This window comes from Astatotilapia calliptera, chromosome 3, assembly GCF_964374335.1.
Source record: "Astatotilapia calliptera chromosome 3, fAstCal68.1, whole genome shotgun sequence".
NCBI classification, from domain to species: domain Eukaryota; kingdom Metazoa; phylum Chordata; class Actinopteri; order Cichliformes; family Cichlidae; genus Astatotilapia; species Astatotilapia calliptera.
Window position 1 is genome coordinate 40,497,735 of NC_137424.1, and position 20,993 is coordinate 40,518,727.

Below are 20,993 nucleotides of genomic sequence, written 5' to 3' on the forward strand. Positions count from 1 at the left end.
TCTTTTTCTTCCTGCGGGGAGACTAATGCGTAACGGTGCTGCCCAGGTATTCGTTACATTCGCCAGGTTAATCAGTGTTATCTGTGATTTATATAATGCTTTTTACATTGCAAGCTGAGCCAGTCACTGTCACTCATGTTCTTAAATGGCTTTATCAAAAAAGTAACTTGTATCTATCTGTGAATGATTTCCCTCTAATGCTATCTGCTGCACTGTGTTCAAAAGTTAAAAAAAACAAAAACACATTACCAAAAGATGATATCAACTTGCATTGTGGGAAATGTAGGATCCAGGAAAGCTGGGGTTTGATGCAGACAGAATCGGGATATCTCATCGGTACCAGCTTCACAAAAAAGCAAGAATTCAGGATTTAAAATCAGAAAATTTATTTCAGAAGTGTGTACCTGCCGGTCTTGAAACATATAATTTTATTAGTCTTTAAAACTTAAAGTATCTGCACATTTGTTATCTTACGGTAAATAATCCGGTTACCACAAAGAAAGCAAACATGCGTCGGCTGATCCGTAAAAACAAAAGATACTCCTGCTGTTAACAGGAGGTGAAAGTCTTCCAGAAGAAGTTGCGGCAGCCTGCTTTGCGCTCTCGTTGGGACAGAGAGAGGTGTCGCCTCGTCACCTCCTCCCTGCCTCGCCGCGTCTCGTCTCCTCTCGCCGCCATCAGTTCAGCCATGAACTTCAGCAAGAGCCAGTGAGTCAGATCCTAAAGGAGGACAGAAATGGAGGGGACGGGGTTCCTCAAGTTCAAACACCTGTTCCAGTACAAAACTGTTTATATATTTTAGCTCCTGATGCAGCATTTACTCACCTTGTCATTTGTGAGGTCTGCTCTCAGTGTTTCTGTCAGCATGTCGCTGTATGGAGCCGTGCTCACCCGCACCAGCAGCACAGACAAACCCAGAGCCACGAGAAGCACCTGAGAGCGAAACATCTCCGCCTCGAACCGCAGACAGAACAACTCAGCTCTTACGTTCCCAGACTCTGCTTTCAACGCTGGAGATGTGCGGTGCTGCAAAAATCCCCAAACTATAAGAAACCCTAACCAATCGGGATGTAGGAGGTGCGGGAGCTGAAGGGTATCATGATGAGCTGAGCTGATAAATAGGCACCTTCATCTTCAAATCCTCCTCATCCTCAAGCCAACAAAAGGATGTGATTGGTGGAGAGGATTGGCTGTGAGGCAGTGAGGAGGTGTGTGTGTGTGTGTGTGTGTGTGTGTGACAGAGGCTGTGAACAGACGTGTCACCAGACAGGATAAGGTCATCACTGGGCACGATGGCGTGGACGAACCAGCTCCCAAACTCATCCGACAAAAAGTGACAGAGGTGGTTTTCAGGCCGATCGGCACTCATGCTGCATTAACTTTAAATGAGATCCATTAAATCCAAAAAACTGTGATTTTTGAGGTAACTTCTGCCACTCGTAATTAGCCACAGCAGCTTTGCAGGGGTCTGGAGCGCAACATGAGCTCCGGACACCGTTCAGTGCTGCTAATAACACAGTGTGACTCAAATGTTAATGAGGCTGCCTGGACACAGCTAACCCTTCCAACACTCCCCCACCCTTCACGCCATCGTCACTTTGAGTCAATGGGGAAATAAAGGAGAGAGGAGTTAACATCTAAATGTCAACTCGCCAACAAAACGCTTGATGTAAGTGTAGTGGTGGTGGTGGTAGAGCAGGTTCCATCGGCAAGATGCTGAGCCTGACTCATCCGCTGGAGTGTCTGGTGACACGCTTACAGTAGAAAGTGCTTTGAGTTCTCAACTGAGTAGAAAGTTGCTATTTAAGTAACATTAAAGACTAACTCAAAGAGAAATTTCAGGGTTGCCCCTAAAAGAAATACACTCCTCCTCTGTTTTGTGTGTCTTCAAATGCTTTCTCTGTGATTGAGTTTCCATCCCGCTTACTCGTTTTTTCACCTCCTCTTCTCAGTAGCAGCAGGGATCCGCCCGGACCGGGAGGATTTCTTCCCTCAAACGACAGTTTCACATCTAGATATTTGTTTAAACAAATGCTGCCCATCATTTTTGAGGTTGTGGTCCTTGTTGGTGAAATCTGCATTCACGAGTCCGCTGTCAGAAGACTGAATTAAGATGGTGTCAGTGAAAGGACACCACAAGGGAAACTAGTGCTGCAAAAACACAGTGAAATGTTCAACACTGGAAAGTCCCCATGATGCTCCACAATGAAGGAGGAAAGGCACGGCGGAGGGAGCGTCATGATTTAGGCTGCTTTGCTTTGCTTGCTCGAAGGACGGATGGAGTGCAACCACCGAGGATGTAAATGCTGTCGAGTAACGTTTATGTGAAGCTCGTGTCGCAAACTGGTGATTGATTTATAATAGGTTACATCATTTCATTAATAAACTAAGTTTGTGTTTGGTTAACTATTTCTTTGTTCTTGGCAATAAATCTTATACTGTTGGAAAGTTTATTCCACCTTAAATGGTGCTACATTTGTAATGAAAATCCACTTGTGGGTTGAGCAGCACCACCTCCTCCTGCTGGCCACCTGCTCGGTCACACACTGCTGTGGGATGGTGTCCCGTTCTTCACTCAATATTTGTCACTAGTCAGCCATTGCAGCTTTGTTGGTCATTCTGGCACGAACATCGATTAAATACACTAAGAGAATAAATACAAGAAATCATATAAACAAAACACAACACTGGGAATTCATAGAATTAAATAAAAAAATAAAATATCCAAAAACCACTAAACACTGGGCCAGCTGACCCAGAGCCATGACAATCTCAGGCTTAACATCCTCAACTCTTTGAAAGAGTAGTCAGTGGTTGCATTGTGGGTAATGTAGGCAAATTTTGAAAAGGAAGAGAAGTGTGAAAAATACAAAAGGCAATATTTCTGGTACTGCTGGATCGATTCTGACGCCTGCTTGGAGGTATAAATACTGCATTTACTCAGTTTTCTACTCTTTCAGCAGGACAGGAAGTCAGAAAAACATCAAGACCTTGGTGAAGATATGTTTTTAAGAAACGTTTAACAAAAATACTTAAATACTGATTCACAGCGAACCGACTATCAAGTCAGCTTTATTGATTGTGACTGACATGTTCACTTGATACACTGTTTCTGCCATTTAAAAAAGTCATCACATTTCTAAAAGAACTTCTCAGCAACCAGCTGGAATAAAGGAGTGCTCGAACACCGGGCCAACTAATGAAGAAAAAACCATTTTCACATCTCATTTTGTAAAAAGAGAGTGACCTTTTCTGTGACTGTCCTCTCCACGGGACTCTGTCTGATTACTCAGTCTTTAATCATGACGGGACTTGACTTAAAGTAACATTTTCTGGACGTTGTTGAGTCAGAGCGGGCATCCAGCTGTGCCGCCTGGGATTAAATAGAGAGGTCTGAGATAATGAATAAGGATGCCTATGTGAGACATCTGACCCAAATGTCACATCTGGACCTGTTCTCATCAGGTGACCCTGAATCCTCCCTTAGTTGCGCCACGATAATTTTAGGCTGCTGCGGCCTTCCCATGATGCAGTGTTTCTTTGTCACTCACCAAGTGTTTATACACCATTATGCATTTAATCATGATATATTATTAAACTCTGGCTCTCTTCCACAGTGTGTCTTTTGTCTCGTCTCCTTCCCCTCACCAACAACTGGTCACAGCAGGTGGCTGCTCCTCCCTGAGCCTGGTTCTGCTGTATTATTGGAGGGTCTTTACCTTACAATATAAAGCATCTCGAGGTGACTGTTGCTGTGATTTGGCGATTTATAAATAAAATTGAGTCACCCTGAGTCAACGCCTCGGTATTTACTAACGTGGCTCACAAAAAAACTAGACATGTATGACACTAGAGCCAAATATCCATCGTCACCTGGAGTCATATTTACTGAGAGTCTTACCACAGCAGGTGTTTTAACCTAGATGACTGTCAGATTCGTGACATAACATCACCTATAATAATAATAATAATAACAATACAGGTGCAGACAGAATCCCCACCCATGCTGTAAAATTCTGATATTTTTAACTCACTGATGCCAGTTTTTAAAGTGACATAAAATGATCTAATACTGATGCACATTTACTATTTAGTTGCTTCCCGAGCTTGAGTTGGCAGTTTTCATCCTCTTTCTTGCTACTCTGCATGCAGATACATTTTTACAGGCACTCACAGAGCCTCCAGAAAACCTTCATCTATTAGGCTTTATGACGTTTATGATCAATTTCGTTATTATGTAGCGAAATCTGTTTATCCAAGCGCTTCCTGTGTGCCATGTTTTCATTTCTTCATCAAAGCTGGCAGTCAGTGACACACCCCGCTTTCAGCACTAGGTGTCGCTGTAGCATCGTGTTTTCATCCAGTTTCTGACTTCAGCGAGTTTTCACGTCAAACGTGGTTCGGAGTTTACATTAAGGCCTAAAATTTGTCTTTTTGGCTCTTTTTTTTCTCTTTTTTAAAATTGACTTTGAAGTGAATCATCACGGGTGCTTTTATATACCGCAGACGTCCACGCCAATGTGGGCGCCTCACAGCTTCTTACTGCACAGGTGAGTCTCCATTCATGTTCACCTCATACAAGGAAGATTTTGAGTACATCTCCAGCATTTGCCACCAACAGAAATACTGTGATTCTGCAGAATTTGATGACTGAATGATTTTGTGGAGTGGTCTGGGGGTGGGATATCTGCTCTCTGAATGAGGATACCAGAGATGATTGGGAGGACGGCTACACGACCTGCATTTATCCTGGTGGTGGAGGAGTACAAGCATCAGGGCATCCACATCGATCACAGGCTGAACTGGTAATTCTGTATAGACCAGGCTGTGTCCATACAGAGCTGAGAAAGCTTATTTATTGAGTTTTCTGTCTGTTAGCTGTGGTGGGTGCTGTGTACTTTGCTGTGGTCTGAGGAGGGATGCAGCATCAGAGCTGATGACACCAACGAACTAATCAGAAAGGCTGGCTCTGTGATTGGCTGCAAACTGAAGACTTTTGAAGTTATTGTGGAGAGGAAGTGACTGATCAAACCACTTACTGGTCAGGCAGCAGAGCGTCTTCTCTAACAGACTGATTCAGCTCAACTGCTAAAAGGACAGATACACAAAATCCTTTATACCACTGTGTATAAATACAATGTATGTGTCTGACAGAGACATATCTACTACATTCTACTACTTTTAGTTTTTCTTTGCAAACCATGAAAAATCAAAATATTAAAGACTCAATGAATAAACTTTGTTGATGGAAGCTTACATTTTATTGAAGAAGGGCGGTGTCAGTTTATTCATAAAGCATTAAAATACAAGCTGTTGTTCATCTTCTGTTTGAAACAACCCATTTAACTCCTCCCCCCTTAAGCCAGCATTCTTTGGATTGGCTCCAACTCACAAACAGGAAGTTTGTGGGTGGAGCTTCAGTACTCACAGCCAGACCTATGTGGTTAAGATGACCATCCAAGGATATCAGTTCTCACGCTATCAATATGTTCTTAGAGTCTGTTCTTAAAGTAAAATGGGAAGTGTGGCATGAACGTGTTTAATTCTTCTTTTTGAGCATTAATGACACATGAATGTTTCTCCCACTAAAAATCAGCCATGAATCAAAAAATTTGACCTACTAACTCAAACATTTGAGAAAATAAGATGACAACCTGAAACGTTGATTTATGGATGATATATAAAAAAAAAAGCTCCCATACCATGAAGCTTCGTATCACTATGGTCACAAGTGAAGGACTCTTGGTGTTGTTATTGGCAACACCTGTGCTGCCATGACTGCTGATTGAAAGACGGCTTGATTTCTAACAGGCTACACATGGGGGTGTAGCGGTTGCCCGGCTGGTGTGGTAATAAAAGCTGGTTTGGGTTTCAACACTGCATGGTGCCAGTGTGACCAGGATATGCAACGCGACAGTTGAGCTTGTGTTGGTTAGCTAGCATCCAGGCTAGTTTTAGACACTACCAACAGATCAGTGGCTATGGCCTTTTGTTTTTGCTTTGGGTAAGGTGTTTTCCACACCAGTTTATGAGTTGCTCCTCAAGCAGCTTTCTTCCATGAGACTTAAATCCGTTTTATCTTACAGAGTGCTCTTTCTCCTGTCGCTGCGGACAGCTTCAACGCGTGATATTCCCAGCGGTGAGCTTTAAATGTTTGCTTCTCGTAAGAGCAGCTGTGAAAAGCAATGCAAAAGCAATCTCTAAAACCTTTAATCATGCAGGAGTTCTTCAAATGGAGTGTCGTGAGCGTTACTTCATGATAGCTGTTGGTCTCTCCTTTGCTGGGGATAAACCTCGCTTTGAGGCTGTCGGTGAGTCTCTGACTGGCTGTAACTCCATCCTGGTGCATGTTAAATCTCACTAACCTCTGGCTTGTCGCCCAGACAGCACAGGCGTACACTCCATCACCGAGGAGTACGCGGCAGAGTGTGGATACACCATCAGTCTTCTCCCAGTTCTCGGCCACGTGGAGCTCAGAGCCTCTTACTTCAGCTGCCATACTAATGATGCAGTATGCCCCAACGCAATTTATCCAGACTTAATTACTGCACGTTAAGTGTTGTCTGTTCTCTGTGATGGCAACCTGGTGTTCCCATGCGCTTACACAGGATGATGAAGTGTTCACGTTCAACTTCAACCTGATTGTAACACGTGGAGGCAAGCAGGCCACATATGCGCTGAACAAGACCTGCACTCTGTCACTCCCGTGGTCTCCTCGAGAGGTTACCTGTGAGGTCAACTACATGGAAGTAAGCTTGGATTCAACCTGTAGCATTTTTTTTTTTTATCCAGGGAACTCCTTGAGCTCTCTAATAATCCTGGATTTCCTGCAGGTGTCGGTGAGGAGTGAAGCAACGTGTCCGTATGTGGAAAACGGCGATTCTGCTTTCAAACCCGTATGTTTCACCTTAAGTGCAACTGCCAAACCTAATGTTTATGCACAGCTAAAATTACAAATTTGGGTGGGCTTCTCTTGAAATATTTCCTCTTAGGCCCTTTACTCAGATTGGAAGGTGATGTTTCAAAGAGCAGAGGATCAGTTTCTGCCCATGAACCTCTCTGAAGCTCGGAAGCTGGGTTACGTGTTTGCTCTCACAGATGAGAGGCTTGTGTTTCGGACACCGTATGAGCAACCCCATTCTTTCAGCACTGAGGTAAAGGGATGAGAAACTGTAAAGGTTGATGATCTTATTCCCGGCTTATGTAAAACTTCCAATTTTGTGTTTTTCCAGGTGAATGGCGTTCCAGTAGAGGTGGTCCATGCAGTCCTGTTCTCGAGGCAAAGCTGGGTTGTCCTTGTGGTCGATCTGTTGGCTGCTTGCTCGATGCGTCAGTATTAATCCTGGTGTTTTGGGGGGGTGCTTTTGGGTTTTTTGTTTTTTTAACCCAAATACTCATAAGGAAACGATAATGGCGTGTCCACAGATAATGGGTCATATGACGGTGGCTATATGATTTGGGAGACTTCTGAGCTGCTCCACAGTCTGGTGTCTCCCTTAAATGAGACTGAGGTCAGCATTGGAGCCAATGGGAAACTTGTGGAGAAGAAAGTTGCAGAGGAGAGGGGCTACACCGTGGAGAAGGTTAACACCACCCTGCAAGTCAGTATTCCTTACAAAGCTGAAGGAGGATACAGGAAGGTAAGAAGGCACTAGAGCTGTAGACTTGGACTCGGCAGGTCTTCTAATCACAGCAGAGCTTTCAGGTTAAGACAAAATATTAGTGACATAGTCTGACTCTCTTGCAGAGCTTTGTGTCTCGAGACCTCTACGAATACTACGTTTTTCATCTCTACTTGGAGCAGATCTCAGTCGACGAGGCTGAGATTGCAGCCAGGCTTCGTTTTCACAGGATTATAGTCACTCCCCTGCTGCGATGCCACATTTTCACTGAAAATCGTAAGTGTATCTAATGCACTGCATCACATCGCTGTGGTCATATTCTGATGGGCTTTTTGTTTCAGAAACTCTTGTAAGAGAGCGCTCATTCACCATCTATCTCGGCGGTGTCCCTGAAGACGTGGTGTTAGTTTCTATTCAGCTGAATGGACGAGACTTTACATTGCCACTTACAAATACGAGCACCTACAAGGTCACTGAAGTTCTCCACCCCAACGGCACCCATGGATACACACTGACGGTGCTTTTTGATGATCCTATTGTCAAACTGCAGGTAATCTTTGGGATTAAAACACCCCCCCCCCTGTATTTCGTACTGGTTCTTAAAATGTTTCCTGTTAGTTCTCCAGAAAAGCCGTGGCAATGCAGCACATCCTGAATGTCAACTACACACTGGCTGTTCAGCCTGGAAATGAGCCTTACTATCATGCAACGACAGTCACAGCTCTAACTCGTGTCTGTAAGTCTTGAACCTGTTCAGTCTTTGGCTCAAGCATGAAATGGTATTAAATAATCCTGTATCCAACAGCGCCTCCTGTCTTTGATGCCAACTGTTCGGAGTCCAGCATACACTTTAAGCTGGACCATCGCCCTTTTGATTACTTTTGGGAGCTTGCCATCGGCTCGGACGTGCTAACCTCAGACCTGGCAGACCGGCGTGGCTACATCTTCAGTAATGACAGCCAGAGTCTGCGGCTTGATGTGCCGCTATTCACGAATGGGTTTAAATACCAGGTAGACGAGGGAAATGCTGTTGGCATGATCAGTTTGTTCTTAATAGGCTTGAATTGTGTTTAAATGTAGAAGTGCTGCATGTGTTTGGCAGGACGTCACTTTGAAGGGATTCTCAGGAACTTTTGAGATCCTTGTGAGAGTTCGTGAAACATCAGAAGTCCAGACGTCCACAGTTAAGACCTGCCTGTTCAGTCCCAAAGAATTCATCAGTAAGTGCATCCAGTCTTGACTATTGCAGACCGTCTCGGAGTTACCCATCATGTTAAAATTCAATTGTCTGTGCAGTGTGTTCGACCAATGGGAAGGTGAACGTGGTGGCTAACTTGTCTCTGCCAATCCCAAGTGGAGGGAGCCCAGCTGAAACCAGCCTCAGGGACAAATCCTGTCGGCCTAAAGATGCAGATGGCACCAGGGCTCTCTTTTCTTTTGCTGTTAATGACTGTGGAGCTATAATCATGGTAATGAGCAAATGTTATCTTTTATGTGTCATTTGTACCATATATTAAAATGCTTTTATTTTACTTAGCTGGGCAGGGACTCTGTGACCTATAGAAATGAGATAATCTTCAGCTCTGTGAGAAATCCAGAAAATCTGAGCAGTAAAACCAGGTATGCATCCTCACCCTCAACTACTTGGGTTTTCACCATTCGACTACTAAAATGTAACTTGTATTCCAGAGTGTTGCTGCAGTGCACATATACTGTGGCTGGATTGCATGCCCTCTTCTCGGCATACAAGTTTGAGTCTGACACAGTTGGCGTTGGTCGTATTGTGCATTCTAACCGCATCATTGAAGGTGGGTGGTTTAACAATTAAACAGCCTATCGGTGTCACTGAAAATGTTAAGTTAAATTATGTTCGTACTCTAGGTCCCGCAGTGGATCCCACTAGTGCATCCACCAGGAGATCAGTGACCGTACGACCTCGTTACCAGCCTTCTGCAAAGTACATCAAAGTGTCGAGCTTCTTAAAGAATCTCTCAAACAAAGGTCTGCACAACTTTTAAACCACAGAATTTGCCAGCATTGGAAGTGTCTAAATTGTATTTCTCTCCACAGGACTAAAGGAATCTTCACAAGTAAATGTATTTACTGTCATTTAAAGAACTAAGACTTACACTATTGTTTTGTAATAAAGACTTAAATGAAGCATGTGATCCATTCTTGTCAGTTTGTCACTTAAGCTATGTTCACACTGCAGGCGAAAGCGCATCAAATCTGACTTTGACCCTATGCGACCCATATATGGTATGACAGTTTGAACAACACAAATCCAGTCTTTTCAAATCCGACCAGGTCACTTTCATATGTGGTACCGAATCCGGTACATATTTGGTGTTTTAGAAAGTGACAGATGTTTGACTGGTCATATTGCATTAAAGCTGTCTTTTACGTGACAGATGCCAAGTATCAATGTCGGAGAAGACTAACCTCTGCACAGAGGTAGGATCCACTGCTGCAAACAAGGCCATTGCTAAAGCACGGGCTCACCCCTCCCATTCAGTGTCCTTCCTCTAATTTGTCAAAATTCGATAGACTGTGCAGAAATTAGACTGCTGCAACAACACCTAGCTCTGTAGCTGCCATTTGTACTTCGGTAAACGGCGTGTTATGTGTCTTTTGCACATGCAGGCTGCTTTGAGGGCCATGAACGTTAACACTAGAGCACGTTTGCTGAAACTGGGACTGTGTCAGAATTACTGTAACATGGGCCTCAGGATCTTAAGTCTTTGTATGACCAGGTGAAACTCATAGGGAAATGGCCTGGCTTCTATAAAGCTACTCAAGGTTCTTTGCTACTAACATCTGATCTTAAAGCATTTAATTCTGGGCACTTTAAAGCAGTGTTCAAATGGCTCATTGCAAAGCTGGAACAAGCTGTGTAAACACTAAATACTTGATTTGCTGACCTCACAACATTGGCTTTAACTTGTTCCATATCAATGACATCAGTTTACTGTAATCATGACAAAATATAAATTGGACTTTTGCTTAAACAATCAAAACTTGGTGTTGTCATCTTTAGGTCAACAATGCTTCTCATCTATAGATATTCCATGAACTACAGTAGCTTTATGAAGAGCACTGAAGCCAGCAGGGATATCAACCAAAACCAGTACTGGAAATGCAAACTCTGGTTTTAATGATCCACTCAGTTGACAAGTTGAGGTAGTTATTTATGACCAGTTTTATTAAGTAAGGGCATGGAAGCCAGATGAGACAAACTGCAGGCATGTCTTTAAGACAGATTTGGATGAAATAATTTCCTGCTTCCAAATTCAGGTAAGAGGTTTCTGTACCACCCTGTTGAATACAGAATTGAATTTAAAATCTAAAGGTCAGGCCCATCTTAAAGACCTCATCGTACCGTTTCACCCCAATAAAGCACGTTGCTCTGACTGCTGGTTTACATATGGTTCCTGCTATTTAAAAGTAGAATGGGAGGCAGAGCCTTCAGCTGTCAGGCCCCTCTTGTGAGGATTCTGGAGACAGACACCCTCTCTGCTTTTAAGATTAGGTTCCAAGGTGTATAGTTAGGGTTGGATTGGGTGGCTCAGGATTCCCCCTTAGTTATGTTGCAATAGGCATTGGCTCTCGAGGGTTTCCCATGATGCACTAAATGTTTATTCTTCACTTGCCTTTTTTTATTTTTTCCAATCCAAATTTTGCATGTATACCATCCGTTTTATTTTTGTTGCACATATTTAGTAGACTAGACTTTTTATCGAGGGGTGGAACCTAACAACCATACGATCTACTTCTGAAACACTTCATTGCATATTTATTACATTACAGCAGGGGTCCCCAATCCCAGTCCGCGAGGGCCGGTGTCCCTGCAGGTTTTAGATCTCACCCTGGGCCAACACACCTAAATCACATGATTAGTTCATTACCAGTCCTCTGGAGAACTTCAAGACATGTTGAGAAGGTAATTTGTCCATTTAAATCAGCTGTGATGGATCAAGGACACATCTAAAACCTGCAGGGACACCGGCCCTCGTGTACTGGGATTGGGGACCCCTGCATTACAGTGTGAAAAAATGTGGTGCAGTTCCTCCCTTGTCCACCAGAGGGTGCTGCAAGAACCTTACTCCAATCCTGTGATTGAACTTCAACTTGTGATCCACTGAGGATTTCCACAAGATTTGAAAATGAAATCCAAAAAAAGAAATATAAGATCCAGACATATGCACAAATGACTGCAGATTTATGCTTCAGTGCACTTTAAAGTATTTATCAATGGGAATATCACAGTTTGAAATTGCACACACATACAGAAGGACCAAACATTAAGCTCAAGAACCTTTGCAACTTTATCAGTAGCACCTAAAGTGCACTGGAAACCCTGCGTCAGGCTAGGGAAGAAGCCTGAAGCTTATCAGTACTTATATTCTGGTAGTGTCACTGGCCAATCAGAGGCTCTCAGAGTTACACTCACAGGTGCAGCCTTTGAATAATCAACTCATCTTTAAATCACTTGCAGCTGATGCTAAAAGTGAACTTTTAATTTCAGGGGTCAAACGCAACTGAGCTCACACAGACTACTGCTGCTGTGGTTTGGATATCCCAAACACGTGATTCACTTGAGCTTGTGTTGGTTAGAAGTGTAGTTTGCTAGCTCTCAGGCTGGCTTTAGACCCTGCCAACATCAGAGGGTATGGCATTTAAGTTTAGGTAAGCTGCCTTAGTGGGAAATCATCAAGTTTATTTATGAAGTTAATTTCCAGTTAGGTTTTCTGTCACATGTCCCTTTGTGTTGCAGTGTGGCCTTTCTCCTCTCCGTGTGCTCAGCTGCAATTTGTGATCTCATCACGGATGGTAACATGCATGTGATTAGGGAGTGTGATTTTAAAAATGCTGGTAATCTGTACTTAAAACTTGCTTTGTTCATGCAGGAGTTCATATGGAGTGTCGTGAGCGTTATTTTATGATAGCTGTTGATCTCTCCTTCACTGGAAAGGAACTTCGCTTTGAGGCTGTGGGTAAGTTCCCCTTAAAAGCTTCCCTTCTGCATTGGAGCATTTTTTTTTTTTTTTTTTTTAATAAAAAGCTTCTTTCGTCTGATAATTCTGGCCACTACGGAGCTGCATGACTGAGGTTCTTCTTTTTGTAAAGATCGGACAGGAGTGTATGCCATCACTGAACAGTATGCTGCAAAGTGTGGCTATACCGTGAGTGCTCTCCCTCTCCTGGGCCACGTGGAGCTCAGAGCTTCTTATTTCAGCTGCCACACTGACAACAAAGTATGTGCAAGCAGTCAAATAAGCAGAAATGTGCTGCTGCGTAAAGAGAAGGCTTTGATAAATTTTCTCTTCTGTGTATTTCAGGATGATATGTTCTCCTTTAATTTTAACTTGATCGCTACACATAAGGGAAAGAAGGCCAGCTATGCACTGAACAAGACCTGCACTTTATCTCTCCAATGGTCTCACAGAGAGGTTACCTGTGAGATGAACTACATGGAGGTAAATTTGGATTTATTTATTTTTTTTAAATGTAGTCAGTAATTTTTTGAGGCTTTTTTTTAAAATAGAGGACAAAATGAATACTGAACTGATAAATATACATGAATCTATATTTGCATATCCCTAAAAAAAACATGTGTTCTTATAATTAATCAATTAAAAATACACAGCAGCAGGTTTGCATTTTCCCCCCCTCTGAGAATGAGTTGCAGTCACTAAAGACATACACATGAAGGACAATGCCACCCACACCGTAATAAAATGTCACAATCTTCCTCACCTTCTGAACTGAAGTCAGAACTTTTAAAATAAGGTGCTTCACTGACTCACTGACTTGTATCAGGCTAGTTTAGTTTTGCAGTCTGTGTGAGTAAAGGTGGCTGCTTCTCACTTGGCATTGATAGCTGAGGTATGCAGTGGACTGATGGCATTCCACAGAAAGTGGCAAACTGGATGTGTGGATCTGCATCCCAGCTGGCAGTGGCCTTTATGGATTACATGTAATGTTTTTGATCTCTTGGCTGACTAAAACATGTCTGTTCTATAGCAGCCACCGTAGCTAGGATTATACACTTGAATAGGAAGAGGGTAAGAAAACAGAATGTGGTTGACTGCAGTCTGCACTCACTCATAATCTAGTGGTGAAAATCTTACACCCTGTAATTTGGTGAATTCTGTGCAGGTGTCTGTGAGGAGTGATGTTACCTGTCCGATTGTCCCAATCAGACACAACAAGAATGCAGTCAGAGCTGTAAGTCTTACACTCGTGTAAATCTCTCACTCAGGAAGCAAACTGTCTTAAGACTTGTACATTTCCTCCAGGTACGCAGCACCACTTCTTCAGACTGGCAGGTGACTTTTCAAAGACCGGAGGAGCAGATGCCGTCCATGAATGTGTCACAAGCACGGAAGCGGGGCTATACGTTTGACTCAAGGGATGGAAGACTTCTGTTTCGAACGCCCTATGGACAACCCGACTCACTGAGCACTGAGGTAAACCACAGATTCAGAATCTGCATTTGAACCATTGACGCAAAGCAAGGCTTACATGCGTTTCTCTGCAGGTGGAGGATGTTCCAGTGGAGGCAGTGTATGCAACTGTGTTCTCCAGACAAAACTGGGTTGTCCTTATGGTCGACCTCTTGGCTGCTTGCTCCATGTGTCAGTATCTGCCTTTATGTCATTTTAGTGACTTTCTGCTTAGGATCAGGTGGACTTGCAATGTTGTTCCTCTTAACAGATGAAGGTTACTTTGATGACGGGGGCTATATGATGTGGAAGACTCCAGAGGCGCTGTACCCGAGTGTCGGTGGCACACAGATCAGGATTGGACTGAACGGGGATGCCATGGAGCAGCTAATTGCAGAGAAGAGGGGTTACATTGTTGAGAAGCACAAAGGCACAGTCCATATCGGCATCCCTTATAATGCTGAAGGAGGACACAGGAAGGTCAGAGGATGGATATTTAATCTGAGGATCATACAAATTTTGCAGTGCATGTTAAGTGTAGCTTTTGGATTGCTCTGAGGCTGCTTGTTAAAATGTTCAATTGATGCACAGGGATGGCTCGTTTAAGCATTTAATAACTTGAATAATTCTCCAAACTAGGGAAAAACTGGAGAGCTCGGCACAACCCCATTTGTTGTAACTGTGTGCATTCTGTAATCTTGCCTTTTGAAAGACGGGAAGTAGGCCAGCGATGACTCCCGCTTTAGAAAGCAGATTGCAAACAGGCGATATTCCTGAATAATGTTCAGTTTATTAATCACAGATGAGCTGATGAGCGGATTCATTGCAACATTTCGGAGTGACTGCAATCCAAGCCAGAACAGAGATTGTTATCCTATTTTTACTCGAGATGTTGGTCTTTGTGGCCATGTGACTAATTTATCTTGTATTACATCCTCTGTGAAACATATTTCAGTCAGTCTAGCAGTTTATCTAATGGTAAAGATTGAAGTCATGCAAACTGCATGTTTGTCTTTCAGAGCTTTGTTATTGGGAGCCTCTATGAGTTTTATGCCTTCGACCTCTCCGTGGAGCAGATCTCAGTAGATCGTGACTATGTCGATACCATGCTCCAGTTTCGCAGGACTCTGGTCACTCCCCTGTTGCCCTGCACGGTTTTCACTCGTAATCAAACAGTCCTTGAAGAACAGATGTTCACCATCTATCTCGGCGATGTTCCTGAAGATGTCATGTTAGTTTCTATCCAGTTGAATGAACGAGACTTTACGTTGCCATTTACAAATACGAGCACCTACAAAGTCACTGAAGTTCTTCACCCCAACGGCACCCATGGCTACACACTGAAGGTGCTGTTCCACGACCCTGTTGTCAAACAGAAGGTAACCCTGCCACCACCACGCCCTTGTGAAAACGATGACTCTTTGATTTTGTTTTGATATAAACACTTGTTGCCTATGTTTGAAATAAATATTAATATTCACAACATGATGGCTTAAATCCTGCTCATCTTAGTGAATTTGTTTTCTTTCATAGTTCTTTATAGAAGATGCAGTTCTTCAGTTTATGCTGGATATTAACTACACACTGGCTGTGCTACCTGGAAACGACTCTTATTACCACTTGGCATCCATTGTGGCACTGTTCACAGATGTCTGTAAGTTATTTGATAATTTACTCAATATTGGCAAAAGCTTTAAGAATGGTTAACAAGCTTGTATCCGACAGCACCTCCAGCCTTTGACGCGGTCTGCTCTGAGTCCGGGATACGCTTCAAGCTGAACCGTCAGCCTTTTGACTACTTGTGGGAGTTAACCATCGGGTTAGACGTGCTAACCTCAGACCTGGCAGACCGGCGTGGCTACATCTTCAGTAATGACAGCCAGAGTCTGCAGCTTGATGTGCCACTTGCCACTCATGGGTATAAATACCAGGTAGACGAGGGAAATGCGTTGGCATGATCAGTTTGTTCTTAATAGGCTTGAATTGTGTTTAAATGTAGAAGTGCTGCATGTGTTTGGCAGGACGTCACTTTGAAGGGATTCTCAGGAACTTTTGAGATCCTTGTGAGAGTTCGTGAAACATCAGAAGTCCAGACGTCCACAGTTAAGACCTGCCTGTTCAATCCCAAAGAATTCATCAGTAAGTGCATCCAAGCTTTATTATCGCAGATGGTCTCAGTTACCCATCATGCTAAAATGCATCTGTTTATGCAGTGTGTTCGACTGATGGGATGATGACTGTGGTGGCAAACCTGCCTCCGGTAGTCTCAGGTGGAGGGAGAACATTAAGAATGAGCCTCATGGACAACTCCTGTGGGCCTAAAGATATGAATGGCACCAGGGCCCTCTTTTCTTTTCCAGTCAACAGCTGTGGATTCATATTTGAGGTAAAAGCTGAGTTTACTGATTTGTGGCATCCTCTCCCTGTGCTGCTTTGCCCTCACTTTGTACTTTTTCTTCAGCTTGGAAAGGATTACGTGACTTATCAAAATGAGATCTTCTACAACAAGAATGACCAGAATATGGACTTGGTTTCTAGTGATGCCACTGAGAGGTATGAATCTCAAAACTTTCCTGTTCATTTTTCTTTCCCCCACCTGCATCGATCCATGACATTGAAGGCTGTCCTTGTCTCACAGGGTGATCGTGCAGTGTACATATCCTCTATCTAGTCTCCATCAACTCTTTACAATGTACAGATTTGTGTCTGACACAGTTGGAGTTGGTAAAATCATCCGCACAGTGCAGCCCACAGCAGGTACAGTAACTTATTCACCTGCTGGAAATTATGCTTTTTTCAAAATCTAATTTATTTTTTATCTGTTTCTAGGATTGCAACGTCCCACCAGAAAGCCCACTGCTGCACTTCAAAGCACCCCAAGACACACACAACCTGTTGTGTTTGTACCTGGTGTTCGTCCATCTGCTCGATACTTTCGAGTTTCTAGGGTTCACAATCTTGCAGGTGGCTAACTGATAAATATCACTTTTTGGTGATCCCCTTTCAGGAGCTTAAAGTCACAAAGTTGTATTTTAAATAGGACAAAACTGCATTAAAGCTGACTTTGAAATTATTTGTCTCGTAGAGCTTTACTACTGTGTACTTGGCATCATTTTTGACTGTTTCTGACACAGGATGTAAGAGTGTCGAGATTTCATTGTAAGGAACTCATGGTCATAAAGGGGTAGAAATGACTAATTATGGCTCTCCAACGTTTAATTTTTTTTTTCTTACCCTAAATATTCAGGAAAACTTGAATCTTGGTCTAAATATATTAAAGAGTGAGAAGCTTGGGAAAGAGTAGAATGCACAGGTAGTGAACTTACAGACTAGTACACTTCAGCGAGAAGTGTACCTCAGTCAGCCAGTCACATGAAAGCATTTGGACATGTAAACAAGGTCAGCATGATAGTTTAAACTGAGCAACAGAATGAGGACAGGTGATTTAAATTCATTTGAACATGGCATGGTGCTGGTCTGCTTCAGAAACTGCTGATTTATTGGGATTGTATCACACAACTATCCGTAGGGTTTAAGCGACTGGTATTAAAGAGAATTCAGTGAGAAGCAGGGTTCTCTCGCTGAAAGTCTCAGAGGAGAGAGGTCGGACTGCTTCAAGTTGATAAGAAGGCATCAATAATTCTAGTAACCATCAGTTACAACCAAGGTATGTAGAGGAGTGTCTCTAAATGCACAAGTCCAACCTTGAAGCAGAACTGGTGTCAAGCAAGCCTCCAATTCGAGACTTGCAGTCAAGCCAGCCTCCAGTTTGTTTTACGTTCCCTGTGTATTCAAAGTATTACGGGAATGGATGTGGAAACCGGATTTCAAAATAAAAGCCAACTTCGAGTGAATTAACAGATATGTTAAGAACATAACATATAATTTAGGCTTTTTTTTTTTTTTTTTTTTTTTACAAACTCTAATGTTAGATCTATATGACATAGCCTTGTACCCTAATTGTGCCCTGTCACTATCAAGGCCATCTTATTTTGGATTTCAAAGTAAAAGCCCTGTGAATCTTCATTTTTGAACTACTCTTTCAATGACTTAATAATGCTCTTAAAAGCAAAAGTCGTATTTCCAAATACTATTTGAACTTTATATCAACACTTTCCAACCAGTCTTTTTCACAGTGATACCATATCAATATCAAGTCAGTCTGATTTTGCCTTTCATAGTAATGGCCCTTTGAAATTGCTGATATTTGACTTAATCTTCTAACGATTCAAAATGCTCTAAAATGAAAAATTCTTGTTTCCACAGGGTAATTCCACATTAGATCAACAGTATACAGCCCCACAGTGATACCATATCAATATCAAGTCATTCTGATTATGCCTTCCAAAATAAAAGCCTTTTCAAATTGTCCACAATTGACCTACCTTTCAGTGATTTCAAAATGCTCTAAAATGGAAAATTCCTGTTTCCACAGGGTAATTCCACCTCAGATCAACAGTATACAACCCCACAGTGATACCATATCAATATCAAGTCATTCTGATTTTGCTTTCCAAAATAAAAGCCTTTTCAAATTGCCCATATACGACCTACTCTTTTAAGTTGGCTTTTTCAAAATGCTCTTAAATGAAAAATTCATGTTTCAACAGGACAATTCCACTTTAGATCAACAGTATACAACCCCACAGAGATACGATGTTAAGATCAAGTCACTCTGATTTTGCCTTCCAAAATAAAAGTATTTTCAAATTGCCCGTAGACGACGTACTCTTTTAACGATTTCAAAATGCTCTTAAATTGAAAGATGCTGTTTCCACAGGATAATTCCACTTTAGATCAACAGTATCCAACCCGACAGTAAAACCATGTAAATTTCATGTTGGTCTGATTTCGCCTTTCAAATTAATGGCCCGTCGAATTTGTCCATATGTGATATACTCTTTCGATTATTTCAGAATGTTTTAAAAATGTCGGTGGCACGGTGGTTAGCACTGTTGCCGCACAGCAAGAAGGTCCTGAGTTCAATTCCACCATCAGGCCGGGGTCTTTCTGTGTGGAGTTTGCATGTTCTCCCCGTGTTTGCGTGGGTTCTCTCCGGGTACTCCGGCTTCCTCCCACCGTCCAAAGACATGCAGCTTGTGGGGATAGGTTAATTGATTAATCCAAATTGTCACTAGGTGTGAATGTGCGAGTGAATGTGAGTGTGAATGGTTGTCTGTCCCTGTGTGTTGGCCCTGCGACAGACTGGCGACCTGTCCAGGGTGTACCCCGCCTTTCGCCCTATGACAGCTGGGATAGGCTCCAGCGCCCCCCGCGACCCTGAAAAGGATAAGCGGAAGCGAATGGATGGATGGATGAAATCACTGAAAGGTAGGTCAATTGTGGACAATTTGAAAAGGCTTTTACTGTGGAAGGCAAAATCAGAATGACTTGATATTGATATGGTATCACTGTGGGGCTGTATACTGTTGATCTAAAGTGGAATTACCCTGTGGAAACAGGAATTTTCCATTTTAGAGCATTTTGAAATTGTTCCAGGATCAAGTCAGATATGGGCAGTTTGAAAATGCTTTTATTTTTGAAAGCAAAATCAGAATGACTTGATATTGATATGGTAACATCGTGAGGTTGTATACTGTTGACCTAAAGTGAAATTATCCTGTGGAAACAGCAAAATTCTGTTTAAGAACATTTTGAAATCGTTAAAAAAGTAGGTCGTATATGCTCAATTTGAAAGGGCATTTATTTTGGAAGGCATAATCAGAATGTCTTGATATTGATATGGTATCACTGTGGGGCTGTATACTGTTGATCTAAAGTGGAATTACCCTGTGGAAACAGGAATTTTCCATTTTAGAGCATTTTGAAATTGTTCCAGGATCAAGTCAGATATGGGCAGTTTGAAAATGCTTTTATTTTTAAAAGCAAAATCAGAATGACTTGATATTGATATGGTAACATCGTGAGGTTGTATACTGTTGACCTAAAGTGAAATTATCCTGTGGAAACAGCAAAATTCTGTTTAAGAACATTTTGAAATCGTTAAAAAAGTAGGTCGTATATGCTCAATTTGAAAGGGCATTTATTTTGGAAGGCATAATCAGAATGTCTTGATATTGATATGGTATCACTGTGAAAAAGACTGTGGTTGGAAAGTGTTGATATAAAGTTCAAATAGTATTTGGAAATACGACTTTTGCTTTTAAGAGCATTATTAAGTCATTGAAAGAGTAGTTCAAAAATGAAGATTCACAGGGCTTTTACTTTGAAATCCAAAATAAGATGGCCTTGATAGTGACAGGGCACAATTAGGGTACAAGGCTGTGTCATATAGATCTAACATTAGAGTTTGTAAAAAAAAAAAAAAGCCTAAATTATATGTTATTATGTTCTTAACATATCTGTTAATTCACTCGAAGTTGGCTTTTATTTTGAAATCCGGTTTCCACATCCATTCCCGTAATACTTTGAATACACGGGGAACGTAAAACAAACTGGAGGCTGGCTTGACTGCAAGTCTCGAATTGGAGGCTGGCTTGACACAAGTGAAGCAGATGGGGTGCACAGGTGTGGATCTAGAGAAATTTTCCCGAACATAGCGTGGAAATCAAATGGGGTAGCAAAATCAAAGCCGTGTTTTTACACATGCTGGTGTTACATCCCTGTAATCTGCTGTGTGTGTGTGTATACCAAATGCAGTAAGTATACACGTTTCATAGAAATGGTCTATAACTTTATTTTCTTTAGCCCAGATAATTAAACATTTCAGTTACATAAAACATGTGAATTTTGATTTATGCACCGTATAGCCTTCATAATAAAGAAGTATGTAGCCCAATAAGTATAAAATCCAGGAAGCTACACAACATGGGGTGGTCCATTTGTGAACCTAATAAAGCGACTCATGCGTTTATATTGCAAAAAAGCCTGACATTTTTTGGAACTCTAAACTATCTAAGAGGAC

The 20,993-nt window shown here is 42.2% G+C and overlaps 3 protein-coding genes across 3 annotated transcripts; 2 read left to right on the forward strand and 1 right to left on the reverse strand.

Annotated features, from left to right (window-relative positions):
• Window positions 1–362: 362 nt before the first annotated feature.
• On the reverse strand, window positions 363–2,403 carry sst5 (somatostatin 5). The gene is made up of 2 exons (XM_026162135.2): window positions 826–2,403; window positions 363–720 (listed from the first exon to the last, which is right to left on the reverse strand). Exons 1-2 carry the CDS (start codon window positions 946–948, stop codon window positions 550–552), a joined length of 294 nt encoding a protein of 97 aa, XP_026017920.1. The 5' UTR covers window positions 949–2,403; the 3' UTR covers window positions 363–549.
• A 3,460-nt stretch (window positions 2,404–5,863) lies between these two features.
• Window positions 5,864–9,782, forward strand: LOC113018751 (uncharacterized). The gene is made up of 19 exons (XM_026162097.2): window positions 5,864–6,004; window positions 6,087–6,139; window positions 6,222–6,311; window positions 6,384–6,511; window positions 6,609–6,749; window positions 6,834–6,896; window positions 6,993–7,154; window positions 7,233–7,329; window positions 7,426–7,640; window positions 7,748–7,898; window positions 7,964–8,172; window positions 8,241–8,358; window positions 8,428–8,633; window positions 8,725–8,842; window positions 8,919–9,091; window positions 9,160–9,242; window positions 9,312–9,430; window positions 9,504–9,623; window positions 9,693–9,782. Exons 1-19 carry the CDS (start codon window positions 5,982–5,984, stop codon window positions 9,734–9,736), a joined length of 2,313 nt encoding a protein of 770 aa, XP_026017882.2. The 5' UTR covers window positions 5,864–5,981; the 3' UTR covers window positions 9,737–9,782.
• A 2,349-nt stretch (window positions 9,783–12,131) lies between these two features.
• LOC113018752 (uncharacterized) lies at window positions 12,132–17,141 on the forward strand. Its single transcript, XM_026162098.2, has 17 exons — window positions 12,132–12,308; window positions 12,397–12,452; window positions 12,530–12,616; window positions 12,750–12,877; window positions 12,962–13,099; window positions 13,782–13,850; window positions 13,922–14,092; window positions 14,164–14,260; window positions 14,340–14,548; window positions 15,088–15,447; window positions 15,602–15,722; window positions 15,794–15,999; window positions 16,090–16,207; window positions 16,282–16,454; window positions 16,530–16,621; window positions 16,707–16,825; window positions 16,898–17,141. The coding sequence occupies exons 1-17, from the start codon at window positions 12,292–12,294 to the stop codon at window positions 17,038–17,040; spliced, it is 2,304 nt and encodes a 767-aa protein (XP_026017883.2). The 5' UTR covers window positions 12,132–12,291; the 3' UTR covers window positions 17,041–17,141.
• Window positions 17,142–20,993: the final 3,852 nt, after the last annotated feature.